The sequence below is a fragment of the Eutrema salsugineum genome, unplaced genomic scaffold (genome assembly GCF_000478725.1).
Source record: "Eutrema salsugineum unplaced genomic scaffold, Eutsalg1_0 scaffold_10, whole genome shotgun sequence".
NCBI classification, from domain to species: Eukaryota; Viridiplantae; Streptophyta; class Magnoliopsida; order Brassicales; family Brassicaceae; genus Eutrema; species Eutrema salsugineum.
This window is the reverse complement of record NW_006256908.1, coordinates 4,997,107-5,016,164: the sequence shown is the minus strand read 5'-3', so window position 1 is coordinate 5,016,164 and position 19,058 is coordinate 4,997,107. Positions and strand designations below refer to the sequence as shown.

At 38.5% G+C, this 19,058-nt stretch overlaps 4 protein-coding genes across 4 annotated transcripts; 1 reads left to right on the top strand and 3 right to left on the bottom strand.

The window, feature by feature from the left end:
* Nucleotides 1-3,728: 3,728 nt before the first annotated feature.
* Nucleotides 3,729-5,974, top strand: LOC18027785 (F-box/LRR-repeat protein At2g29930). The gene is made up of 4 exons (XM_006409976.2): nt 3,729-3,800; nt 4,005-5,172; nt 5,296-5,436; nt 5,535-5,974. The coding sequence occupies exons 2-4, from the start codon at nt 4,030-4,032 to the stop codon at nt 5,865-5,867; spliced, it is 1,617 nt and encodes a 538-aa protein (XP_006410039.1). The 5' UTR covers nt 3,729-3,800; nt 4,005-4,029; the 3' UTR covers nt 5,868-5,974.
* Nucleotides 5,975-6,089: 115 nt separating this feature from the next.
* LOC18027784 (presenilin-like protein At2g29900) lies at nt 6,090-7,488 on the bottom strand. The gene has a single exon (XM_006409975.2). The coding sequence runs from the start codon at nt 7,335-7,337 to the stop codon at nt 6,120-6,122; it is 1,218 nt and encodes a 405-aa protein (XP_006410038.1). The 5' UTR covers nt 7,338-7,488; the 3' UTR covers nt 6,090-6,119.
* A 253-nt stretch (nt 7,489-7,741) lies between these two features.
* Nucleotides 7,742-13,709, bottom strand: LOC18027783 (villin-1). The gene is made up of 23 exons (XM_024147964.1): nt 13,666-13,709; nt 13,164-13,251; nt 12,985-13,087; nt 12,797-12,865; nt 12,467-12,700; nt 12,048-12,225; nt 11,826-11,958; nt 11,542-11,707; nt 11,194-11,344; nt 10,996-11,084; nt 10,752-10,907; nt 10,589-10,657; nt 10,444-10,512; nt 10,210-10,347; nt 9,972-10,100; nt 9,722-9,869; nt 9,577-9,587; nt 9,321-9,461; nt 8,986-9,111; nt 8,783-8,845; nt 8,457-8,679; nt 8,110-8,261; nt 7,742-8,022 (listed from the first exon to the last, which is right to left on the bottom strand). Exons 2-23 carry the CDS (start codon nt 13,217-13,219, stop codon nt 7,909-7,911), a joined length of 2,718 nt encoding a protein of 905 aa, XP_024003732.1. The 5' UTR covers nt 13,220-13,251; nt 13,666-13,709; the 3' UTR covers nt 7,742-7,908.
* A 797-nt stretch (nt 13,710-14,506) lies between these two features.
* LOC18027782 (pentatricopeptide repeat-containing protein At2g29760, chloroplastic) lies at nt 14,507-16,800 on the bottom strand. The gene has a single exon (XM_006409973.2). It carries the CDS (start codon nt 16,798-16,800, stop codon nt 14,581-14,583), a length of 2,220 nt encoding a protein of 739 aa, XP_006410036.1. The 3' UTR covers nt 14,507-14,580.
* Between the last annotated feature and the right edge of the window lie 2,258 nt (nt 16,801-19,058).

Sequence of the window (19,058 nt, the reverse complement as noted above, 5' to 3'; positions counted from 1 at the left end):
TGTTTCACCAAACATAAAAAACCTCCTACTAGTTTCAACCTAAACCATCTACAAGTTTCACCAAAAACCAATAACTAGTTTCAACAAAAACAAAAAAAAACTTGTTTCTTCTACTTCTTTTTTTCAGCCTCTCGTTTCTTCCTTTCTCCTGGTGCATCATTTTTGTAAGGAGTGGATATATGCCTCGATGGTTTACCCTTTCTCCTATTCCTAATGAGCTCTGCCGTCCTTTTAGCCTCAGCACTCTTCCGCATACATATTTTGTAGCGTGGTTTCTTTGCTGGTGGTTTAGGAGTCTCCGCAGGTACAGGTGTAGGTGCGTTTGTGGTCTCCACTGCAGGTGCAGGTACGTCTGTGGTCTCCTCCGCAGGTATAGGTGCAGGTGCGTCCCTGGTCTCCTCCGCAGGTACAGGTGCAGGTGCGTCCCTGGTCTCCTCCGCAGGTACAGGTGCAGGTGCAGGTGCGTCCCTAGTCTCCTCTGCAGGTGTCTTCTCCATACCCTTATCACCTACATTGCAAAATAATTTTGTTTTTGAACATACACTTATGAGCGAGGAAAGAAATAAATATCTTTTTTTACCTCTTGCATTTGATCCTCCACCTGTTTCATACACTCTCCCCACATCTTCATACTGAAAATCCATAAAATCTGAATCTCTCCTTTGATCAGCTATTTTCATTTCTACAGACTTCAGTCTTGTGTCCATCTCATGAACCTTCTCATTAATCTTCCTAAACCCTTCTTCCATTTTCTCGTTAATCTTTATAAACCCTTCTTCCATCTTCTTCAACACATCCTCACTTCCTACCGCTTCAGTATCTGTCGGTTTGGGCAATGGCTGGTCTTCTCGGGATTTAACATCTAATAGGTACAGATCCTTCAAGTGTATCTTCTTCTTTTGTTGGACTAAAATCGTGTGCCAACTATCAACAACAGGGTCAAAAACAGCATCATCCTCTCCTACTTCGAAGTCATCCCATACATGCTCGTCTAGGATGTCAAGCAAGAGTTTGGCTTCTCCATCTTCAGGTACCAAGATACTGATAATATCCTGTTTAACGAAAAACAAAAATTAAATTAAACTAAATCTCTAATAATGTATAAATATAAAATGAAAGGAGACTCCTAAACCTTTGTATCTCCAAGCACTTCATAAATATCAGCTAAAGAAAATCCTGTTTTGCCTGTTCTCTTAAACTTCCACTTGCACATTTTTGGACAATCACCATCTGCATTCCCAACTTTTTCTTGAAATGCTGCTTTTAGAACCGGGATAGATTCAAACGCCAAAATCTGCACATATAATCGTACTAGTTATGCCAGTTCTACCAATAATACCAGTTCAACTAGTTGTACCCGAAACACGAGTTGTACCAATACTACTACCTATACACTATATCAAGTTGAACCAAGAATACTAGTTGTACTAATACTACGATTTTTAGTTGTACAAGTTATACTGAATTTAAAACATATAACATTACCTCTAAAGGCAATATGAACCCCGGAAAAGTCCAATTCCCTCGAACAGATCCTCCAAAATGATCCACCAGATGTGCAACCTCAGCTAAGACGTCATCAAAAGTGAAACGACCCCAGGGAAACGTTTCACACAGATCCAGATCATCCACCACTCGGAGAATGAATGGGTCTATGGATCCACCATATTTCTTGGACTTTCCTTTGATGACAGTTGCTAAGAAGAAAAGTACAACCATCTTCAACCGATCAGTACAACCTTCAATGAAATCCATTGATTCCAGCTTCTCACGCACCTCTTTGACCTCAATATTGGTCTTTCCAAACTGCTCCTCCACAAAATACATACTCCCTAACTGCTCATAGTCGGCTGGATAATGGTGGCAGAATAATCCTGAAAGAAGGCCGTGTTCTCTGATTGAATACCGAACAGGCACACCATTCACAACAAACCAACACTGCCGCTGCTTGTCTGTCACTGCTGTTCGGAGAAGCAACATCCACATTCCCATTAACATTCTATTCTTCTGGATAAACATGTGGACAATATGCTTGAATTGTGGGTGGTTCTCAAACCAGTTTCTCTCTGAGATATCAAGCCTCTTGAAGACTTCCATGAAATTAAAGGTTTCACACCTTGATTAAAGCTTCGGGTATAACCGATACTCGCTTTGCTTGAAGAATAAACCTCGAGGTTCCATCGGTATTGAGACGTCCTCTTGCTGCAATCAAAACGCATAGGATAAGTGAATATAAGTGTATTGGTACAACTAGTATTCTTGTTACAACCAAAACCAAAAAAATAAGTTGTACGCGATAATTCCAGTTGTACTAAACTACATTTCGTTCAACCACAAGCAAAAATCAGTTGTACGCGATAATTCCAGTTGTACTAAACTACATTTCGTTCAACCACAAGCAAATATCAGTTGTACGCGATAATTCCAGTTGTACTAAACTACATTTCGTTCAACCACAAGCACAAAATCAGCTGTACGCGATAATTCCAGTTGTACTAACCGGTAGACCACAAGCAAAACTCAATTGTACACGATAATTCTAGTTGTACTAAACTACATACCGGTTGTAATGGATCAACATTTGAGTTTGAACCCAATCCTTCTTCTGATGCAGTAGCATACTCAGCCTCAGATCTCTCTGGTTGAGAAGGTGAACCCCTAGTCGACATCCTCCAAAAATTCTGAAACAAAAAATCAGAAATCAGTTGGGGTTTAGGGTTGAGGGAAGAAAATCATAAATTCATGTTTTAATTACTCTTAAGCCTAGAAGATACCTGTTCGGGCGATGACGGAAGTGTGAAACGGCGGTGGTGGCAAGCCTAAAACGGCGACGGCGACGACCCTAAATCTGAAGGGTGAAGAGTGGAGAGTGAGTGCGAGTGAGTGGCGGTGAGAGAAGAGTGTGGGGATTTAATCGAAGAGGAAGAAGATGATGGAAGAAGACGATTATGATGGAAGAAGATGATGAATCGAAGAGTCCGAAAATGATGGAGTATGGAGATAATGGAATCGATCGAAGAGGGGAGACGAAGGAGGCGGGAATAGATCCGATTTTTAGGGGGTAGGGTTTAGGTTTAGGTTTGCTTTCTGGTTTAATTAAATTGGTTGGTTTAAAGGTTGGTTTAAAATAATTAAATTGGTTTATTTTAATCATTTCGGTTAATTAAATTGGATCTGGTTTGAGTCCGGTTGGATATGTAATTTGGTTATTCATTAATGGTTTTTTGGTCTTTTTATACCCTTTTGTATTAAAAAGAAAATCAAAAACAAAATATAGAGATAGAAAGAGTATATGAGAATTTCTTATAAGGGAAAGGAGTATGTGAGGTTAAGCTCCAAAAATTGGCCTAGCATGTATGGTCTCCACTAAAAACAATTAGAACATATATGTATTTTCAAATTTCATCATCGTAATCAAACCTATAATATTTCTGTGTAGTTCTGCAATCGATGAACTGAAAGAGTTTCAGCATGTTTCTGGAAAAGAATTACACATCCAATGTGTCTTTTTATAATTTTTTGTGCAACATATTCATTGTGTCTTAAAGTTAACTGTTTGTTCTATATTTTTGAGCAAAAAAAAATATTCAAATATTGGTGCGTTTTTGGCCAAAATTTTAAAGTGAAGGATATTTTTTTAAAAAGTATTCCCAAAAAAATGTGCCACGTCATTACTGGTAAAACGCTGCGTTCTTTATCACCATGTCGATTCCTCTCAAACCAAGGCAAGCACGCTTCTTCTTCTCCGATCCTCTCTGTTACATCCGTAGTCCTTGCCTCTTCTGGTTTTCTTCCCAATCGTAAGTTTACTACATATCCCTCTATTTTCGACCTCAACGACATCGTTTTGAATTACTCTGGCCTGTTATAGGTTCTGAGGAATCACATTTGATCCCTTTCCTTAAATTTGTTGATATCCTTGTCTGGGTATTTTCCCTTTTGGGATTGAGACGAAAAATATTCTAACTTGTGTGACCTAACTCGAATTTCTCGTTGGATATTAGGTACAACTAAAAACCCTAATCATCTATGTCTCCGCAAAGAGTCTCCATGGGTTCTAGAGATTTAATTAGCAGCCTACCAGATGAGGTTCTCGGCAAAATCATGTCTTTGCTTCCGACAAAGCTTGCTGCTTCCACATCGGTTCTGTCCAAGAGGTGGAGGAATCTGCTTCCGCTTGTGGACAGCCTTGATTTCAATGACGCAAGTGGTGATCCTCGTGGCTTCTCTGATTTCGTGGACAAAACACTCGCTCTCTTAAGCAGCTCTTCAATCGTCAAGAGATTCTCTCTCAAATGTCAACATAAGCATGAAAAATCTCGAGTGGACAGCTGGATTCGCACTGTCCTGGAGCGTGGCTTATTGGAACTTCACTTGGAGACGGTATGTATGCATTGTCTAGTAACCGAGTTCTTCACGAGCAACACACTGGTTAGGCTCACATTAGCCAATGGGTTTTATCCTGATGTTGTTCTTCCTCCTGGGGGAGTGTTTTTCCCAGCGCTAAAAACACTTTCTCTCTCAGTTTGGTTTGTGTATAGCGAAAACTCCGTGAAGATATATTATGAGATGTATGCGTTTCTCATCTCTGGCTGCCCTGCGCTTGAGGAATTAGTCATACGTTATAGTGATTTCTCGTCTTGGAATTACATGGCGTCGTGTCCTTCCATTCCTGTGTCAAGTCCTTCCATTAAGCGGCTAACCATCTCTTACCATTTTCCGGGTGATGTTTCCGATACTGACTGGTTTCGGACACCCGATACTGAGTGGTTTCGGACACCAAGTCTTGTGTATCTTGACTATTCTGGTTATGTCACGGGACAGTATGTTGTTGATTTAGGCTCGCTTGTGGAAGCTAGACTGGATATTCGATCATGTTGGGAGCGAAAGTTAATTGTGGATGGTGATGATGGTATTGATGATGATAGTAATGGTGGTGAGGATGATAAGACAGAAGATGACAATGACAGTGGTTGTGATGAGGATGATGGAAGTAGTTATGTACAGGAGGTTGGCTGTGGTGAAAATGATGATGATGATGATGATGATGGTGTTTTTGGTGAGGATTATGATACAGAGGAAAGTGATGCAGAGGATTTGGGTAATGTTACGGATCTGGTTGCAGGGATAAACAACATTAAAACTCTTCACTTGTCTCCTACTTCTCTTGAGGTCAGTTTAACCACTTGTTTTTTTATTATTTCAGTTTGAATTGCATAATGAAATCTAATGCTAGCTAGTAAAGTCTCAGTTTCTATATGTTATATAATTGTTTTGGCTTTGATGATCAATCAGGTATTTCACTTTTTCTGTAAATCAATGCCGGTCTTTCAAAACCTCCTAACTTTATCTTTTGAGAGTGACAAAAAAAGAGGCTGGCAAGTGGTGCCACTTCTCCTCAACAACTCTCCAAACCTTGAAACTTTAGTCATCAAGGTAAATACCTATTTCGGTTGATACGCACACACATACTTTATTCGTTTGATTGCTAGATTATTGTACATGAATTTTGCCTGCGTCGCTATGCTTTTCAGGGTCTTGTGCACCAAGTTACAGATAGATGCGGGGTCGCCTGTGTTTGCATCCCTCAGAAGAAGAGGAAGAAGAGGTTCCAGGAGGAAGTATGCTGTTTATCGACATGTCAAGTGAAGGTTCTAAAGATTTCAGGGTATGGAGGAACTCGTAGAGAACGGAAACAGATGAGGCACTTCTTGGGAAATTTGAAATGTCTCGAAACTGTCAAGGTTGGTGTTGAAGCTGAGATTCACCGAGAAGACAACAGTGTCAATAACAAGTACCAGAGAATCACCAATGCTCTTATGAGGCTTCCTAGAGTTTCATCAAAATGTCAAATCCATTTCTTCTGATATCTCTCTTTGAAACCGAATCATTAACAGGCGAAATGTTCTTTTAGGAGATGATCTTGTTTTTTTCCTGCTATGGATAATTTAAAACCAAACTCATTTGCTAATTATTTCAGTTTCACAGACGAGTTAAAAAGAAGTTGATATGAACTCATGTTGAGGACGAACACACTATCATGCTTCAATAGTAAAATCAATCAAAACCAAACACGAAACAAATGAAACTGTACTCAAAAGTTTACATCAAATTCATCCTCAGAACATCACAAGGTTTGAAGAACACTGCACAACGAAAACTTCGAGTAATAACCTCGCCAAAAAGTAAAACACAACGCCTAGCATGATCGACACAGGAAGAGCCGGTAAAGCCTTCTGATACACAGACAGAAGCATCAACGTGACACCTAAACCGGCAATGATCGCCAAGTAACATGCGTAAACCGTCATCAAATCATACATCGCAGCTCTTCCAACCAAAACACTATAGAAGATGAAATCCCCAAGTCCTAACTTGATAGCACCTGATGATCCCAACCCAATTCCTTCAAGAAAAGTCTCTGAATTCTCAGCTTGATCAGGTCTACTACGATCAATCAATGGCACAGATATCTCTGATCTCTCACTCGAACCCACATGTTCTTCTTCTTCTGCTTCTGCTCTAACTACTCTTACTACTTCGTCTCGACTAGTGTTCTCAATATCATTGGAACCATTCTGGTTAGATCTCCGTTCTCTCCAAACTCTCCTCTGAACCAAACGTGAGTCATTTCGGATCACAGGTCTTGCTTCGTAGACCAAAGCTGGGATATCTTCGTCTCTCGATATAGCCATTTCCACAAGGAGACGTAATGGACCAACAGGTAAAAGAACAGCAGCAATGTCGTAGAGTGCCAAAGCAACGAGAAGGACCCAAGTTGTCCATTCAGGTAATAGCGTGAAGAAGTAAGCGACTAAGACCCCGATCACAACTAAGTAACCTTGAGTGATCAAAATCGAGAATTTCGACATGAACACGGCGAATACACCGACGACGGAGAGATTGAAGAGAAGGATGAGGAAAGTGATGGAATCTATTGGGAATCTGAAACGATCAATGAGCAAGACTAAGATTTCTCCACCTAAGTTCCCTAAAACGATGAAAGCTGAGAAACCCATGTAGAATTTAAGGAAACTAACGCATCTGAGGTAGAAGAGAAGCACGAGGACGAACGTTGCGACAGTGATCGCAGCGACGAAAACGAGGGAGTTCAAGGCGGCGCCTACGAATTTGTCCCAGGAGGAATCGGAATCGCTCTCGGCGTAAGCTGCGGTGGCTATGGAGGAGAAAGAGGCGGAGGAGGAAGATGGGTCGGAGTTTAGGACACAGACGAGAAGAACGACGGTGAACATACATATCGAGACAGGCGTGAGGATTCCGATGAGTTCTTCACCTAATGAATCCAGGATGCTTCTGGGTCTTTGGTTTCGATCCATTTTGGGTAAGATTTCAGTTCTCGCCGGTCAAATTCGATGATGAAGCTGAAGGATCAAGAAGCAAAGGACGAACCTTTTTCAGATTCCGATGATTTTTCAGAGCATATTTCAAGTCACTCCCCAATACGTCATCCTTTTGGCTGCAGTATTATGAAAGGTATTTGTGTGGTATAATCATATAAGGCATAGATGGATAACAAGTTTATTGTTATAGTTATTTGTGTTGTAAAAATTAAAACATATACTTTCTGTAATTCCAGAAATTAGCTTTGGATGTAGCTGTAATGGAACCACAAAATGTAGATAATTTTTCTCTAAACACTGTACTAAAGCAGAAACAATCATTTCTTAACAATTGGTAACTAGACGATCAAGAGATTACATTATTGGTTCAATTTCCTCGATAATATTTAGGTGTCTCTTTATTTGATGTTATGATTTGTAACAAACAAGCGTCAACTTATATCAGGAAGGTCATTGCACTACACAGACGCACTACAGTTACATTTGGTAAAATCCTAAAAAATATCTTGCTCCAAAGATCTTACCGTTGTTGTATGTGAGGTCTTTTTTAGAAAAGATGGAGAGACATTTTGAGTTTGTTCTGTTTCCATTTTGCAAGTGCATAGAACTCTGATTTTGTCATTTTAAATCTTTCTTCGAACTCTTTATCTGTTAGGTACGCCTGAAAGACAAAATTGAATATTGCATTATAGGTCGTAAGTTATATACATAGTTAGATCTAAATTACTATATGGAACTGCAGGATTACCTCTCTTCTTGTTGCATCTATATCTGTCACTGGCTCCTTAGAATCAACTCTAAGCTGTTCGTATGAATATGCAAGTGACTCTAGACTAGGATCGAGATTGATTCCTCCGAGTGTATTCTCTTTGGAGATGTCTGAACTGGAGCTCGCCGACCCTGCATCAGAAATCAGTGCTTTGATATGAGATTTCGAGAATCAAAGAACTTAATTGCAATTACAACAGTATTGAGAAAAATTGAAATATTTGTTGCTGCTACCCTGCATCATCCAAAGACTGTTACATTCTTCTGATACTTATGAGTTTATAAAGCCAAGAGTTTCAGCGAAATGGTGGAAATATGAAACCTTACCATTACTAGTATCCACTGAAAGAGATTCTGAGAAAAGCTTTTTGACAACTGGAGTGGAGTTTCTGCTGCTTTTTCTGTCTTCTGCAGAGATCAAACTTGAAACCTTTTCGATTGAGCAAGGTGATACTCCTCGCTCTGATCCGTTTGAGCTCACAGATCGGCTTCGTGAATCACGAGATGCGTTCTCCTTCGAGTGTGATCTCCACGGGCTTCCACTAGATCTCTGAAAGCACAAACATTGTAGCTACTTAAAACAGACATAGCCTCATTTCGCATTCCCAAGTTTACGTATTCCACAACTAAGTTATTTTACAAATGAGACTTACCATAGTGCTTGGCTTCTTTCCTTTCAGACTAGCAAGCTTCCTTTCAAATGAATTACCGTGCATCTGCAATGTTCCAATGCAGATTATTAGTGGAAGTATACAAAACCCCAAAACTTTTACATTCAGTAGACTACTATAAAAACATTTTGGGATCTCCCAACGCTCTGTTTGAGGTGACTTCAACATGGAAAGAGATGCCTTACGTTTGCCTTTTCAGGAACCCACTCAAAGAAACGGGTAAAAAATGGTGGCTCGTGGCCTTCTGTGACAACATATAGAGGAGTCATTACGGTTAAGCCTTCCTCCAGAATGTCCATCTCAAGGAATTTCTGCATCTCACAAATAGAATGGACTAAGAAACACAAAAAAAGGAATAGTCTAATTATTTGTTTGAAGTCATGGCTTTATGCGAGCAGGAAAGAGTAGCCCAAGAAAATGAAATAACCAAAGCATGTGATTGTTTTGATGTCTGTGAAGAAGTTCCACCAAAAAACAGCAAACGTAGCACTTGGAAGGCCAAATAAAGAGGAAAAATTACCAGACCAAGAGTAAGAGCTTGTTGCTTCGACTTTATGTTTGAGTTTAATCCAATCCAAACATATACTTCACTTTGGCAGTCAAGCAGTAATACATCTTCGGTAGTTAAATCGTCTTGCACAAAATTGTATATTTCTTTTACCTGAACGTCATGCAGATATAGCATTAATACACACATGATTGTATCAGATAAGAGTATTCCGAGAGCTGATCTGTAATCATTTCAAATATAGCATTAATACACGCATGATTCGTACCTTGAGTACATCTAAACAGAAGTGGCAAATCAGTCATGGACCACTCTTGCGTTAGGCATAATAAAAGTGTTTAGAGCTGAACAATGGCAGAACCAAACAATAATGTAAGATGACAAAAAGCAAAAGGAAAGATATTTACTGTTACCTGAGCTCCAGGAACATGTTAATAAACGTGGTTCCTCTATTTGTTTTCTCATTTCCTTTTCTTTTGGGTACTCTGCCTTACCACCAAGAAAATCCCAAAATGTGTCTGGTTCATTTCCTTCCCTCATGGATATGGGTTGCCAAGACGACTGCGCATGGAAACGAAGAAACAGACTTGTTACGTCATATAAACCGGAACACATGTATGTCATGACCTTACTAAACAGTAGCTAAGAGCTAATGCTACTTACATCAAGGAAATAAAGCATTCTGTCAAGAACATCATGATCAGAGACTGACGAAAGGTTCCCAATCCAAGTGAAGATAGAAGCTTCATTGTGTAATATATAACAGTAGGATGAGTTCAAGGAGGCCGCTGCCTGCAGTGGACGATTTTTATTTGCTTAACAATAAGTCTAGGACCAAAGACATATTACTAAATTGTAATTTTGACAAATCAGAACTGCAGAGAGTACTGAAAGAACCCACTAGATTAACTTGGATTGCTTGCATGTTCCTTGGGCTTGTCCCTTGAACACGGAAAAGAGAAGCCTTGCTCTCATTAGATATTTCAACTTTGTTTGCATTCTCTACTAGAAACATTTTGTACCGTCTACTCAAACCGCCCTGGAAAAAGTAACGATCGGTAATTGAAGGTAGTAGTACAGTCACTTATCAATGAATCTAAGGTTCTATATGTTCATGAGAGTATTACTAACTGACCTTAAAAACAGCTAGTGACTGAAATATTGAGAAAAAGCGAGCAGGTTCGTTTCCCTGATGTATATGAAACTGGATGAAGAGTGTCGAATGAAACAGGTCAGCTGGTTTACAGTGTGAATATTTTGAAATCTGGTTAGGAACTAACCATTACAGATTCACCCTTGGTCGAAGCAGCAATGGCACTAGCATTGGATATGGCATCAGATCTATCTTGCTGCCAAAAAAAAAGAACAGAATGAAGCTTATAGAGGAACAACTCACAAATGACTGACAGTAAAAACTACAGGTATAGGCTACAGCTTGCGTACCTGCATGCTTTCACAACCGATCCATACATATAATAGATGTTCGTTTCTTTCATTGTAAGTATAATTATACTGCAAAATATAGCAATCTCCGCTGAATAGCTTCGTCTGGTCAGGAATGGAGAGAAGCGAGACCTCATCACCATCTACACGCCAAACCTGAAATTAGTTTAAAATCTCATTCATCAGGCTTATTCTCAGAGATGTTTATGACAGTTTGGTCACTTGTATTAGATATGAAGTATACCTTCAGGGCGCCTCGGCAATTTGTATAGAGAGGTTCATCCTCTTCATCAGGGAGCTCCGCAACATCATATCCCTTCCGTTTGAACATTGCTGCATGAGAGTGTTTAGATTTTTATTTTAGTATCTGATATATGTAGTTTTCATAAACAACTCCCTTTTTGTTGTCCTCTTTACAGAACCAGAGAAATATAAAACAGACCTGCCATTTTCTCTCGACCTTCATTGTAAAGGCTAGACTCTGCTATCTGAGGCCACTTATAAAAAAATGACCTGAATCTAGAATTTTCTAGTCCTTCCGTTAGAAGTACTAGACTTGTGCTAGTCGAGCGTCCCTCCTTTCGTAAAAATTCCTAGAGCACAACAACATGCCAAACCATTTTTTAGGAATGACCTCTCAGATGCTCTGGCAGAAACTACAAGAAACACATTCCAACTTTCCAAGCGACATCTTTAAAGTCATGCACAATAGTGTGAGACTAATAAATTGGTGCCAAAAGCGAAAAGTGTTCCCATATCAATCATCTTATATTTACCAACAATTACTTACTTCTGAGGAAGAGATGGATGTCTTCCTTTCTGTGAGTGATGTGTTTCTTCCCATCCAAACAAAAACTTCGCTGTCACAATCCAGCATGTAGCATTTGTTCTTCTCAAGCATATCTTTTTTCAAAGAACATGTTCCAGTTGGATGTAGATTTCCCCGAGTATCTATCCTGTTTGATGGAAGATCTTTAAATGATTAATGATGGTCTGTCTTTGAAACAGCTCCTTAAAGCACATGCATTTCGGGTAGGGACATATGTTGAACAAAAGCAGGGACATATATCTCACCAGTACATTTTTGCACATGTACTTAGAGTCTGTTCATGATCAGTAGAAGATGAAAACTTGGGAATGGGAGCATAACCACCTAAGAAAGACCAGAATTCACCAGCATCTGAGTCCCCTGAAAATTTTCCATCCTCTACAGTAAACAGCATTGATTAGCTGTTGCTTTACTTTCAAACCTCTATTCCAAAACAAAAAGAGTTGTTCAGAAGAGAAACATCTAACCAATAGTCGCGACCTGACATCTTCCGGCATGCTTGTTATCCTTTATGTATTCCACAACCTCCAGGGCTTTAGCTCTTTCCTGAGTGCTTGAGTTACAACCGGCAAAGAGGAAAACTTTTGATGCAGTATCGAGAACGAATACATCATCATGGTTCAGTGATGACCGGAGAAAAGGCACCTTGTGTAGTTGTGTAGATTAAACATGAAAGAAATATCAATCATACTCAGAGTGAAAAATGTACAATAAACTAAATATGACTATAATATATTGAACTATTGAAGCACTAGATTTGAAAAAAAATTATAGGGAATCTTATTTTCAAGCCCGCATCTTTATCCAAGCATAAAAACATGTCAAGCCTCATATCAGTTTTTCACCGGGCAGTGCCCTAAAACATTACTGTCGAAACACGCCTTACCTCTTTAACACGAACAGCATGGTCTCCTTTGCACATTAGTAAGGTGATATGGTATGTCTCGCCAGCCAATCCATTTTGTGGTGAATACTTCCCTTGAACAGGTATAATACAAGGTTTGAAGTATGAGAGAAACTTCTCTGTCTCTTGACCTTGAACTTCACGGTATTGCACCGTACAACATCCAAGTGCTGCATCTAACTCTAGTGCTTTGTCAGATGCCAGAGTTGAGTCCACCTTCAAAACACCAGATTTTAGTTGGCACATACAACGTAACACCATTAAAAAAGTTGTCAAGAAAATGTGAGGATGACTTTCAGAAAGAATCAACACCTCATTTGCATCACTTCCCAGCCAATAGTGAATGTCATACTGTGGAGATCCGATCTTGCGCAAAGCCGTCTACACATCACGGCATATAAAATCATAAGAATTTAAGTATTATTAGGCACACTACACTTCAAAATTTCATCATATGTTACTCACAGCTAGAAACTAAAGTCCGAGATACAACAACTTACGCTGAGAATAAGGTATGCATTTCCAGAGTGGAATCTTCCGAAAGAAGACTTGGGGATAGATATAAGCTGATTATTATCATAGATGCACCAAATCTCCAAGCCACTAACGAAGAGATGATTTAAGCATAAGAGTAAAAAAAAACATTAACTTCATGGATTCTCATAAAAAACAAGCCTACCCTTTAGTTCCAACACCTTGAAACGCTGAATCAATGTCTTTACTTAGCCTAGACATTTTGTTATCATCGTCGTAAAAAATCAATCAATCTGCAAAATCATAAACCAAAGAGGAGATAAAACATCAATGACCAAACAAAAACAATGTTGTTCCAAGAGATCGCGTTGCATTTGCGTTTTAATGTTCCTGAATACGAACGCAACCTACTCTAACCAAACAATTTTTATCAATTAATTTCCCAAATTTCAAAATAATAAATCTCAAATACGCCGAAGAAGATTCGAAAAGGATCTTAAGACAGTTCAAATCATAGAAATGGAGGGAGAAACCCCAGAATGAACATCAGAAACAAAAGCAACGCCCAAATCTCTAAGCAATCGGAAACAACAAAAGTGAAATTTGAATCGAAACGTAAAAGCAAATAAAGTAGGACTTAAGATAAACATTAATTACTCGCATCAGTTGAGAAATTGGGGATAATAATTTGTTAAATGAATACTTACAGAGATCAGAGCAGAGGAAGAAGGAGAAGAAGATGATGGACATAAAAAAAAAAGGTGACGAGTGAGAAATTAGTCTCGAGTTTCAAAAGCTGAAAGGAAGCGGCCAAACAGATGAAGAAATAATTATATGCCTTTTTGAGCTGCAACAACACTGAGACACCAATGTGGGCCCACCAAGATGTTCCAATTCAAAGAAGAAATAAAAACGCGCCTTTTTGGTTTTTATTTTCCCTACTCTAATTTTGCGAACCGTTTATATTTTTCTTTAGATGTTGAATTTTTAATTGGCTAAATTAAAACTTTTTATATTAATGTGTTGCCTATAAACAAAATATTATTTTCAAAGTCAAGATTTATATATCCATAATTGCAGTGGAAAAAAGATAGTCATAACAAATTTAGGGAGAAAATGAATGCTATTGACTATTTTCAGAGTTTTGTTCTCAATAATAATAATAATAGAATTTAGTAAAATATTTCGAAATTGATGCTATTTATTCACCAAAACACCAATGGTATAGTCAAAGCCATAAAATAATGTTTCCATTTTGAATTCTCTTTCATAATTCTTAAGTGTAAACCTCCTAATCATAAATTTTGGAAACAGTGAAATAAACCAACAACCAATCTTCAAAATCCAAGATGGAAGAACATACCAGGATCAAAGATTGAAAATGGTTTTCAACATTTCGAAATTGACTGATGATGGTTCTATAATGGTGCTGCAGTATCCTGGGATTTAATCAACTATCAAATACTGAAAATGATTAGAGAGAAAGTGACAAATTTTACCTCTACATCTCCACATGATACAGAGAGGAAGTCCATATCACTACAATGATGATCTTGACATGATTGTAATACACAAGGTGGAACAAATACAAAATTTTTGACTTCTTGAAAATGTGAAAATGTTCACCAAAAATCGTTACAAGAACACTGACCATTTCTAAAATGGTGAAACCGATACCGGTCCCTCACTATTATCTCTCTATCATAGACCTGAGATATTAGCTTAGCAACTGAATGACAATCTCCACACACCCTTAGATTCTTAATAACCCGAATCACCTTTGGAGCTTCTGTTGATATCAGTCCATAACAAATCGCCAGCTTCTCACTGTGCAGATTCAGAGATTGCTCCTTCGTTTCTTCTTCGTCGATGAGCTGCAGAACCTGAGACATCTCTGGCTCATAGCCACTCGATTTCAATCTCTCCATAACCTCGTTTAACTTCCCGTACACCTTATCAGCCATCGGATGCTCGTTGTCTCCGGATAGAAACTCATGAATCGTCCCATTGATTTCAATTGAGCTGCATCCTGGTTCTTTCTTCAGTCCAGTGACTCTCATGTGCTTCCTCAGCTCAGAAACGCTTTCCCATTTCCCGGATTTAGCGTATATGTTTGATAGGAGAACATGCGCACCATCGTTCCTAGGTTCCAGCTCAAGCAATCGTGTACAAGCCATTTCAGCAAGATTCAGATTGGCATGGATCTTGCAAGCTCCAAGAAGCGCTCCCCAGACAGAAGCACTTGGAGGAATCGGCATGGCCTCTATGAACTTCACAGCTTTTTCCAGATAACCCGAGCGACCAAGAACATCAACTATGCAAGCGTAATGCTTGTCCTCAGGGACAATACCATAATTAGATTCCATTTTGCTGAATAATGACTCAGCCTCATCCACCAAACCACTATGGCTACAAGCACAAAAGACATTGGTGAATGTCACACCATTAGGCTTTACATTAGCCTCTTGCATTTTGTAAAACATATCCAAGGCATCATTTCCACATCCGTGCATCGCCAAGCCACCAATCATTGCGCTCCACACAAACACATCTCTCTTCTCTACAGTGTTAAACACTTCACGGGCCTTTACAAGATCTCCACATTTCGAATACATATGAATCAATGCACTTGTAACATAAAAATTCGACCTTATGCCGTGCTTTTTGATGTAGCTATGGATCCATCTACCTAATTCCAATGCTCCTACCTGGGCACAAGCCGATAGAGTACTTACCAGAGTAATCTGGTTCAGCTTTATGTTCTTCTGAAGCTGCAGCTCATGGAAAACTAAAAGCGCCTCATTAGGTTTACCATTCTGCTCATAAGCGGATATCAGAGCATTCCAAGCAACAATGTCCTTCTTAGGCATAGAGTTAAGAACATCTCTAGCTGCTTCGTAGTCTTCCAAAATCGCAAACCCATCAAGCATTGTTGTCCACGTGACGTTATCTTTCACCTCCATTGTATCGAAAAGCCTTTTTGCATCCTCTATGCTTCCACACTTTGTGTACATATCAAGCATCGCATTAGCCAACGTCAAGTTCATCTTCACCCCGTTTTCTTCGATGTAAGAACAAACCTGCCTCCCAAACTCCAGATTCCGCAACTTTGCACAAGCAGACAAGACACCAACCATCGTCACATGACTTGCCTTAACTTCCTCAGACTCCATCTTCTTAAACAGCTCCAAAGCCTTATCAGGAGAACCCTTCTGCACAAACCCAGTAATCATTGAATTCCACGAAACCACGTCCTTTTCTTGAATCGTAGTAAACACTTTACAAGCCGAGTCCAAATCACCGCAGGAGAAGTAACAATGAATCAAAGAATTCGCCACGAAAACGTCGCATCCAACCGATGACTTAACCGCCATGCCGTGAAGGGATTGACCCAGAGACAAAGAAGAAACTTCAGCAGCGGCTTTGATGAGGAAAGGGAAAGTGTACGTGTTCGGGTAACACTGGCTCTCCGAAACCATATCCAAGAAAACACAGATGCTCCGTAAAGGGTCTGGTCCTGAAGCGTAAGCACGGATAAGTGTGTTCCAAGTGAAAGAGTTTGGTTGAGGAATTTGATCGAACACCTTGCAGGCGTAATCGAGACTCGCGAAGGGGGAGAGTGCAGCGATGGCGAATAGCTTGCTAGCCGAGTAATGGTCGTTGAAGAGACCAGTACGGACCATTTGGGCATGGATTTGCTTCAGTTGTCGGAGATCTGCACATCGGTCGATCAGAGAAAGAGTGTGGCGGGAGCGTTCGTTATTGGTGGTTGGTTGATTCGGATTGGAGAAGGTTGGATGACGTGGCAGTGAGAGAGGTTGTGCTATGGAGAAATTAGCCATTGACTTTTTTTTTGTGAATCCGTCTCTCTTCGTAACTTTTACATTATAAATTCCACAAACACAGCACAAGGGTTGGTTTCAAACTTTTGAATAGATAAGATTCAAATTAAAATCATTTCGTTAAAATATTGTAAAGTATTATAGAAATAGATATAAACTTATTATACCTTAATTTTTTTTTTTTTTTGGTTTCTGTTACCATTAGTTTTACAGATATAGGGATAATTATAAAAAAGTGGCTACCTTCACTCAAAAGTCATTAAGGGTCTTTGAAACCAAATTAACAAAAGGCATTTAAGGGTTTAATTAAGTTTGGTTTCTTCAAAGTAATATTCTTGATAAATTTGATTTGAACTCATGTCAAGGACGAATACAGTATCATGCTTCAATAATAAATCAATCAAAACCAAACATGCTTATTTCGACAAAACAAATGAAACTGTATTCAAAAAGTTTACATCAAAATCTTCCATTCATCCTTAGAACATCACAAAAGGTTTGAAGAACACTGCACAACGAAAACGTCTAGTAATAACTGCGCAAAAAAAGTAAAACACAACGCCTAACATGCATGATCGATACAGAGCCGGTAAAGCCTTCTGGTACACAGGCAAAAGCATCAATGTGACCCTTTAAACCGGCTATGATCGCCAAGTAACAAGTGTAAACCATCATCAAATCATACATTGCTGCTCTTCCAACTCAAATACAATTTGATTATTAATAATAATATCAAAAATGTAACAAACAAAGGTAGTCACCTTAATTAACTCGTGATAGAAGACGCCGATGGACCAGATCTTTCCTAAATCTATTGTATACTAATGAAGAATTGAGAGTTAGACACATCACACATGAACATGATTTATAATGCCGATTAGTTCGATAAAATATCGATCGGTGATGGATCAAGGATGGGGGATTTGAAATGGCTCATGATGATTGCTTACAAAGAGACAAATTCTTGCTTCTCTTAAAAAAAAAATTATAAAGATCTTTGTTTCCGTACTAGTAGAAGACAATGTGGGCAATTACTTTCCATTAAAATCGGGCAACATTGATAATATTCTAGAGATCTTTAATCTAAGAAATTGTAACACGTTCTTTTTTTCCTCAATTTTTCCAACATTTTACCCTCTGACTATATAAGTTCTTTAAAGTTAATTTAATTTTAAAAGGGAAAAAAACTTGCCACGTTTTTATAATTATAATTATAATTATCATTGATCTAAGATTTGCAACGTTAAACCCTAATTGCCTTTTTTCACATTATGCTTGAAAACAAATCTTCCTTTCTTTGAATTTTGCCGATTTGATGATGAATGAAAAACGAGAAAACGAGAACGCAACTTTAGTCTTGCTCATTGTTGGGGGCCATTGCACGACGAATCCACCACCTCCGTCAACTGAGAAATGATAATTATATCGTCCTCTCTTGATCGTTGATATGGATGCTCTCCAAATCATGAAATGCTTAGAAATGCTTAGTAGTATCGCTTTAGTCACCATGTCTTCGGATATCACGTTGGAATTCCTACAATTTCTGATGAAAATCATTTCAAACGACTCATTGGCACTTGAAATTCACATATCAAAGCCTCCCTTTACTTGCTTATGGTTGGAGCGGATCCAGACCCGTCTTTATAATAATAGGCAAAATATAAAATATAAAATTTTTACATATATTATATAATTATAACGAAATTATAAATATTAAATGTACTAATTAATTATACAGGGGTCATATTAGTATATGTTAATAATATTAATATTCATTTGTGCAGAGTTTGAACAAAAGTATTGCATAAATTTTTAATCCCAAATCAATTTTGTGGTTTATATTTCTGCATTTTGTTATCCAAATTAGAAACTCCAAAAATCTCATATTCAATAGCTCCTTACATAAACCAAAGAAAAAAATTAATAACAATCACTTTCTCATTATGAATATTAAATATAAGTTTATACTAAATATATATATATATATAAGTTTATACTAAAAATATATAAGTTTATACTGTTAGAATAATGCGGATTAAGAAGAAGATTAGCGAGTATTAAGAAAGTGAAATGAGATAAAGAGGAAGGAGAATAATGTCTCCAAAAACTTCGTATTTCTGAGGTTGATACGACGATACATATATAGGCAGACACAAAGAGTACTAAAACCCTAGAAGATATTTCTCTAGAAACTAAATGACAAACAAAGGAGATCCCGAGACTGAAAGTGACAGCTCCGAGAATAGTCACATGTTTCC

Bases quoted from the DNA above. Each gene is read 5' to 3' on its own strand.
- LOC18027783 (XM_024147964.1), bottom strand. From the start codon at position 13,219: ATGTCTAGGCTAAGTAAAGACATTGATTCAGCGTTTCAAGGTGTTGGA. The intron at 11,085-11,193 runs GTCTGTTTTATA...ACTCTCATGCAG, and splicing joins AGGTCGAGAGAAAATGGCAG to CAATGTTCAAACGGAAGGGA. The intron at 10,513-10,588 runs GTTAGTTCCTAA...CTCTTCATCCAG, and splicing joins CCAAGGGTGAATCTGTAATG to TTTCATATACATCAGGGAAA.
- LOC18027782 (XM_006409973.2), bottom strand. From the start codon at position 16,800: ATGGCTAATTTCTCCATAGCACAACCTCTCTCACTGCCACGTCATCCA.
- LOC18027785 (XM_006409976.2), top strand. From the start codon at position 4,030: ATGTCTCCGCAAAGAGTCTCCATGGGTTCTAGAGATTTAATTAGCAGC. The intron at 5,173-5,295 runs GTCAGTTTAACC...ATGATCAATCAG, and splicing joins TGTCTCCTACTTCTCTTGAG to GTATTTCACTTTTTCTGTAA. The intron at 5,437-5,534 runs GTAAATACCTAT...TATGCTTTTCAG, and splicing joins TTGAAACTTTAGTCATCAAG to GGTCTTGTGCACCAAGTTAC.
- LOC18027784 (XM_006409975.2), bottom strand. From the start codon at position 7,337: ATGGATCGAAACCAAAGACCCAGAAGCATCCTGGATTCATTAGGTGAA.